The sequence below is a fragment of the Sinohyriopsis cumingii genome, chromosome 6, assembly GCF_028554795.1.
Source record: "Sinohyriopsis cumingii isolate HCF-2022 chromosome 6, ASM2855479v2, whole genome shotgun sequence".
Lineage (NCBI taxonomy): Eukaryota > Metazoa > Mollusca > Bivalvia > Unionida > Unionidae > Sinohyriopsis > Sinohyriopsis cumingii.
In genome coordinates, this window is record NC_142966.1 from 128,433,160 (window position 1) to 128,440,062 (window position 6,903).

Consider the following 6,903-nt stretch of genomic DNA (forward strand, 5'->3'; position numbering starts at 1 on the left):
GGCGAGGGACCGTCTCAAGAAATCGTAATGAACAGAAACGAGGTACATCTATAAGAATGGCAAAGATTCATTAATAGAACATATATGCTATACAGTTGTGAGACTTACTTAACATTATCCGGTCGGCATCAGTTTTTAGTGACACCGCAGTCTCGCAATTTTGGTTAAATGTCAAAATACAAAACAGGTGTTCACTAAAAATTGTTAATAAATTTAGTGACAAAATAAATGTGTTTTCACTTTGACATCATCAAATTGTGTGCACTTACATGGCGGTCATTTTGATTCTATAGCATACATATACCTGCATCTCGTAATTGTAATGCCAATTTGTGGTATCGTTGGGTGTTCTAATCGCCCAGGTGTGCAGAAACATCTAAGCTTTCTTAAAACGCCAAAACTTATCAAGGATCAAGGAGAGGAAACACGAAAATTGTCTGAAGAAAGGCGTAGACTATGGAAAGCAGCGGTCGGGAGGAAGAACATCAAAACGGAGGAAAAGTGGGAACGAACGATAGTTTGCTCTCGACATTTTGTTGGTGGTAGGTTTTGAATTGACCCTTTTTTTATTTGACTTTTTTTGTATTCTCTCTCATGATATATAAAGTAATATTTGGCAATAAATGTTTAAAACTAAAAAGCTGGTTTAAGGTAACCGCCTACCCATGTCATACAATGTAAGACATAGTACTAATGTGATTTGGATTTTTAACGTAGCTTTAACAATTTTTCAGTCACATCGCTACGATGTCTGCAGTGTGGCAGTTTATAGTGATGTCTAGCACTGGGGCATCATGCCGCAGACATGTAGCATGATGTCCCACCCAGTCACATTATCCTGACACCGGGCCGACCAAGTCCTAACACTAACCTCTTAATGCTGAGCGCCAAGCGAGACAGCTGTTAGTACCATTTTTGTAAGTCTTTGGTATGACTCGGCCGGGGATCGAACCCACGACCTCCCGCATCCGACGCTCTAACCACTAGGCCACCGGAGCGGTCATAATACTAATATTAGTACCCTTACTCGTACCTTGTGGACAGCACAACAAATCAAGTTGAGGCAACGACATGGTAGCTATGTAAGACACAGCACATGTGTTTTGTTTGTTTTGTTTAATGTTATGTCTTACTATCCAAATAACGGGTTTGTATAGTGTGTTCCGATGTCGGTTGACATCGGAGCAAGTAGTCAAAGTTTCAGGAATATCTCACACATTTGACAGCATATCTATCTGTCTATCTATCTATATATTGACACTTGCAGATGAACGCATTTTCATGTTCTTTTGACTTACATTTAAATTTTTGCGGCTGTAGTTGAGGTATGCCGAAGTATGTTTAAGTAGGTTCATGTGGTGGGTGTGTTTCTTGAATGAAACGAAATGTTGCTTTACAGTTTCAATAAACATAATATATTTTTATTCACTTAGTAACTTTAGTTAAAGAAGAATATTTCAACTGAACCTGATTTCGGCTTTCCCAGCTTTCATCTCTTTCCAGCCAACTGAAATGTAGGCCAACAAAACTTGAAAACAAGCTGATTTCTTTTGTGAGAATTTGAATTTATAAGAGAAAAGACATCAGGTTAAGTAAAGTCTGACAAAAACATTATGACTTTACTTGTAGGAAAGTGTCATTATTGGTTGCCAGTTGTATGTGATATTTCTGAAAATTTGACTTTCGTTATACTGTTAGTCATCATCAAAACACGAAACACAGCGCTGTTATGTAGGCAATAAGGCCCATCACCCCCACCCCTGAACAAAAATATCGGGTGATGTTCTTATATTGTAGGACTAGCCCTTGACCCTGATATTTATGTTTAGCAGTGTATCCCCCAGGGGTGCAAAATTGAGGGTACAAAAAACTCCTTGGTGTCAAAACTGGGGGTCAAATAAAAAATGTGGGGGTCAAAAATGTACTGACAAATTTTAATATGACTTGTACTTTTTCAGCTTGAAATAGGATATTGCAACTTGCACAACATTCTCTCTCTCTTTCTCTAAACATACAAATACACCAACATGCACAATTAACAAACAAATACATTGTCCATTCAAAGAATAATTTTATTAGTTCATTTTTCTTTTAAAGTCGTACTTTTAACAGTCTCCTCAAACAATATTATAGCCCAACAGATTACATATAAGCTAATACAAAAAGCCAAATGAATCTTTTTAACCAAATGGGAGGTAATTTACTACCTTTCATAAAATGTGTACTATCATAGGTTTCATTGTACTTCGTCCTAGAACACACTTATCCAGATATCAAGGAGGATAATGATTCATCTTCATTCTAATAAGTTACACTTGATCTTTAAGATCTTTCTTTTATTGCAGCGAAAGTTAAAAACCAACAAAATCTGCAACGACCCGCTGACTTTGTAATCCATATAACGCATTTGTCTCTGCAAGTTTACTGATTTCTTTGTTGTGAAATAATGTCTTAGATTATAATGTGTTCTCCAGATATCTTATGGCGAACGAGGGCAGATTTTTTAAAATTCTAAAATCCTGTCACGAAAGGATTATTCACTTTTGCAGTCTTTGCAATCACGCGATCAGAAGTCAAACTGGTAATCATAATGAATGTGCCATATTCCAGTCAAGGAAATTATTTTCTCCATTTTTCATTCAAGTTAGATCCACATTTACTCTTTTGTGTTCTGCTTCTTTCACGTTCTTCACTAATGCTTTTTAGTGCATGACGTTTTAATCTGGAGATCATTTTCTAGTGCAACAAGCCTTGAGGTTAAACATCTAGATGACAGCTTGCTGAGCTCAATGGAAATCGTGAGAAGCTAGCGAGATTAGGGGAAGCTACTCTGTCATAACATTGCCTATGCTAGTCTGGTTCATTGTTTTGTATGTTCCCTGCGTTGCACTTTGCCATACGAATAGAGGAGCACAAGGCAGGGAGCAAACAAAGGGGGGAACCAGTCAATGCCTATACTCGAAGTATATATGATGCCATCCATCGTCCAATGCTTTGGGTATTAAATAAATCCTGATCATATTATGAAAATCCTTTGCATAAAAAAAAAATGCATGGCGACAAAATGTGTGCATCAATTTTCTCCAGTGTGCGTCCCTGACGCACAAATGTGCGTAAAGGGAAACACTGAGTTTAGGGCAGCAAGGTCTTACTGCTTAAATAAAGGCGCTGTGTAGTATGTTTTGATGTTGACTGACATCTTAATGAAAGTAAAATTTTCAGGAATATCTCAGACACCTGCAGCCCATAACAATACTTTTCTACAAATTAAAGTTGTAACGTTTTAGTCAGACTTTTTTTACCCTGATGTCTTTTTTTTTAATAAGTTCAAATTTTCACACAAGCAGATAGGCTTGTTTTCACGTTTCATTGGCCTACATTTTAGTTGGCAGGAAAGCAATGGAATCCAAGAATACTGAAATTGGGCAAAGTTGAAGTATAATTCTTTAACAAAATGACAAAACATATTTTAATATTGAAGAATGTGTTTAGATTGCTTCATTTTTTTTCAAGTATCTTATCATCCTTTTAACCGATTTCAGTATTCCTTCCATCACATTCCAGGCAGCTGAAATGTACGCCAATGGAAATCAAAGTTGTCATTGTATTTTAGATGTAAACATGCTTGACAAGCTATCCATGGGAGTGAGTTCAGTCCCCTGCTACTCCATTCTAAGACAGACACTAGACTGTTGTCTCAGTTGCAACATAATCTTCTTGTGATAATGAGTCCTTAAAGCCATACAACAGCAGTTCTGATGATATATATAATTTCTTGTTGTAAAAACTTTCATAAAGTTATTTGTTTTATTATTTACTTTTTTCAGGTGTAAAAGCTTACATGCATGACAGGACCAATCCATCATGGCTGCCATCTCTGCATCTAGGTAAGCCAGAGATTTCTTCGCCTGTGCCAGATATACATGCAGCTAGTGAGAGATACAATCGGGCTAGTCAGCGCAGACATAAAAGGGCAATATCAGATGCCGCTTCCTCGCTTCTGTCCTTAAAGAAAAGGCAGATTGATTTCAGAAAAAGTGTCATTGAAGAACATTCAACATCTTCTGAGAGTAGTGCATGTGATAATTCTGCTCAGTGTGATGATGAAAGTATTGAATCATTTCTTCAGTCACCATTAGAAGCTGAATCAAATTCTAAAGGAATCCAGACTGACCTTACAATTAAAGAACTTCAACAGCTAGATGATGATCACAAGTCAAGGCTCATTGGAGCTTCGGAAAAAATTTGATATGAAGGGATTGTACAACCTTAAATTTTATGAAAAGGATACTGAAAGAGTAGAGTTTTATACAGGCATACCAAATTTTGAAGTTTTAAAATTAGTCTTTAACTTAATTGAAGGACATCTGAATAGCTGTCTAAAAAGTCTTTCAAGAGAGAATGAGTTTCTATTGTGTATATTGAAACTTAGAATGAATTATCTTTTCAAAGACATTGCATATCAACTAGATGTTTCTGAAGTTACTGTTCAAAGAAGTTTCCACAACACACTCGACGTACTACATACAAGGCTGAAGTTTTTAGTCAAGTGGCCAATGCGAGAAAACTTGAGAAAAACAATGCCTATATGTTTTCAAAAGGAATTTGGGGAGAAGCTAGTTGTTGCCCTTGATTGTTTTGAACTTTTTACTGAAGGGTCTAGTAGTGCTCAGAACAAGGTCTACATGTACTCAAATTATAGGCAAAACCAGACCATCAAGTATCTGATAGGGATAGCTCCTCAAGGTGTAGTTATTTTTATTTCAGAAGGTTTTGGTGGCAGAACATCTGACAAATACATTTCAGAAAAGTCGGGACTTCTTGATAATCTGTTACCTGGAGATGTTGTCATGGTTAACAGAGGGTTCAGCATTATAGAAGATGCAGTGAATTTCTTGCAAGCTGAATTAGCTATTCCCAACATCGCACCAGGAAAATCACAACTGCATTTTCTTGAAGTTGTGGATACAAGAGAAGTTGCCTCAGTCCAAATTCATGTAGAATGAGTTATCAGTCATGTTTTGAGAAAGTTTAGAATACTTGAAGGTATTGTCCCCACTGAATTCATTAAGCTGAGAAGTGGTGAAAATATTCCAACCATTGACAAAATTGTAAAAGTGACATGCTACCTAACAAATCTGTGTCCTTCAGTTGTTCCATTTGATTAAATGAAAAAGATTGGATTGAAGTTTTGAATTGTTAAGTACCATTAAGGCAGGTCTTGTTTTGCATGCCAAAAGAATATCCTTGCAAAAACAATGCCACAAAATTTATATTAAATATTATATTTCCCCTTTCCATCCATGTGATCACAAAGAAAAACATAAACATGTCCTTTATTTTTTATGAAGTATGTAAGTAATTTGAAATAAATTTATTTCTTTTATGGTTTGTTTGTTGTACATGTGATTGGGGGTGGGTGGTTGCCACTAATAGCAGTGTATGCTTTGTCAGCTACTATGAATGTTTGTCATAATACAGTACATTTTTCAGTAGGATGCCCAATATACTGTTGATGAAATCTATGAAAGCAGTTCTTTTGATATGATCAGTTTCAAGTTCAACTCCATTTTTTATTTAAACCTGACAAAGAAATTCATAGCCTCAAAACAGCTTCTTGGTCAGATTGTGTGTTTATTTAAATCATCCTCTTCAGATTTGCCTTTTCATTATCAATTAATTGACATGTATTGTGCACTGCACTTTGGTGGTGTGCTGACTGTTTTAACTTGTGATACCCTGTACTGCAAACAATCCATTGTTTTTGTCTGCAGCAGAGGGATACCTCTTACATATATTAAAAGATGCAACTGTTCAATCTTTGTTGGCCTCAGTCCAAAGAAGCTCTTGCAGCCAATAAACTTGAAACTCCCATTTTCTTTTTATCATATTCCTGATTAGTTTTAGTCCATTTTGTTTACTTTTCGTTCAACTTGTAACCATTCGGCCCTAGCTTTATAAGAAAATTATCCACCAGATGCATTCCCAGGAATTTCATCATAGTGACGCATAATAGTAGCAAAGAGTCCAGCGATTGGTTCAAAAACAACATTTTCTTCAAGAAAGCCCTGTCCTCCAGCCAATGAAATTTGTTCTGATGTAACTGTCAAAAGATGTCAGTTAAACCAATACTGTCCGCTTCCGCTGGTGCTATCAATAGAATCTGAGGCTGGTTTCAGTCCTAATCAATAAATTTCACTATGTAAATATACAATGCATGGTATTTGCTAGTAGGCATAAATGGCACATGTACAAACATCGATTATACAAATGGGAATTACTGCCTTTCAAGTTACAGGCCACAATTTATTTCTCCATGGACAAGTAATCTTGCAAATGTATTTTGTCTGTAAGGACAAATTTCCAACTTGAACAATACCTAGAATGAATTTCTGCGTCCCTCCAGTTCTATTTTGCTTCTCTTGGAATGTTTTGTATGGCATTTGTATTGAAGGAAATATAAAAATAACATTGATATATTCAATCATCTTTTTTATTCATTCATAAACAAATATATCCATCAATAAACCGGTGCATAAAAAGGGATACATAAAGAAGTAGATACATTGGATGACTTCCAGAGTTCATGAACTGAAATTAATCATTTGGTCATCATTCGAGTTAACTGTCAATTGTTAATGCATAATGTCATATTTATGAAAATGTTTCAAGAATATTCAGTTTGGCATTCATTACCAAATTATGTGGGGCACAAGTACTTGCTTTCATGAAAAGTATTTACAAACAAGTTCTGGTACAATACATATGCTAAGAAATTCTGATGCCTTAACTGGCATTGTTTCCCAGATTTGATTGCCCTGGAATAATCTTTCGAGATGGAAATCTTGGGGACACCATGCAGAATAAAAGGCACATTATTATCTGCCTGTCAGAAATAACTGC

At 36.0% G+C, this 6,903-nt stretch overlaps 1 protein-coding gene across 1 annotated transcript; it reads left to right on the forward strand.

The window, feature by feature from the left end:
* The first annotated feature begins 249 nt into the window (after positions 1-249).
* On the forward strand, positions 250-5,386 carry LOC149797934 (uncharacterized). Its single transcript, XM_089962985.1, has 2 exons — positions 250-542; positions 3,828-5,386. The coding sequence occupies exons 1-2, from the start codon at positions 323-325 to the stop codon at positions 4,247-4,249; spliced, it is 642 nt and encodes a 213-aa protein (XP_089819111.1). The 5' UTR covers positions 250-322; the 3' UTR covers positions 4,250-5,386.
* The last annotated feature ends 1,517 nt before the right edge of the window (positions 5,387-6,903 follow it).

Coding starts and splice junctions, on each gene's coding strand:
- LOC149797934 (XM_089962985.1), top strand. CDS start 323: ATGCCAATTTGTGGTATCGTTGGGTGTTCTAATCGCCCAGGTGTGCAG. Junction 543..3,827: donor CTCTCGACATTTTGTTGGTG/GTAGGTTTTGAA, acceptor TACTTTTTTCAG/GTGTAAAAGCTTACATGCAT.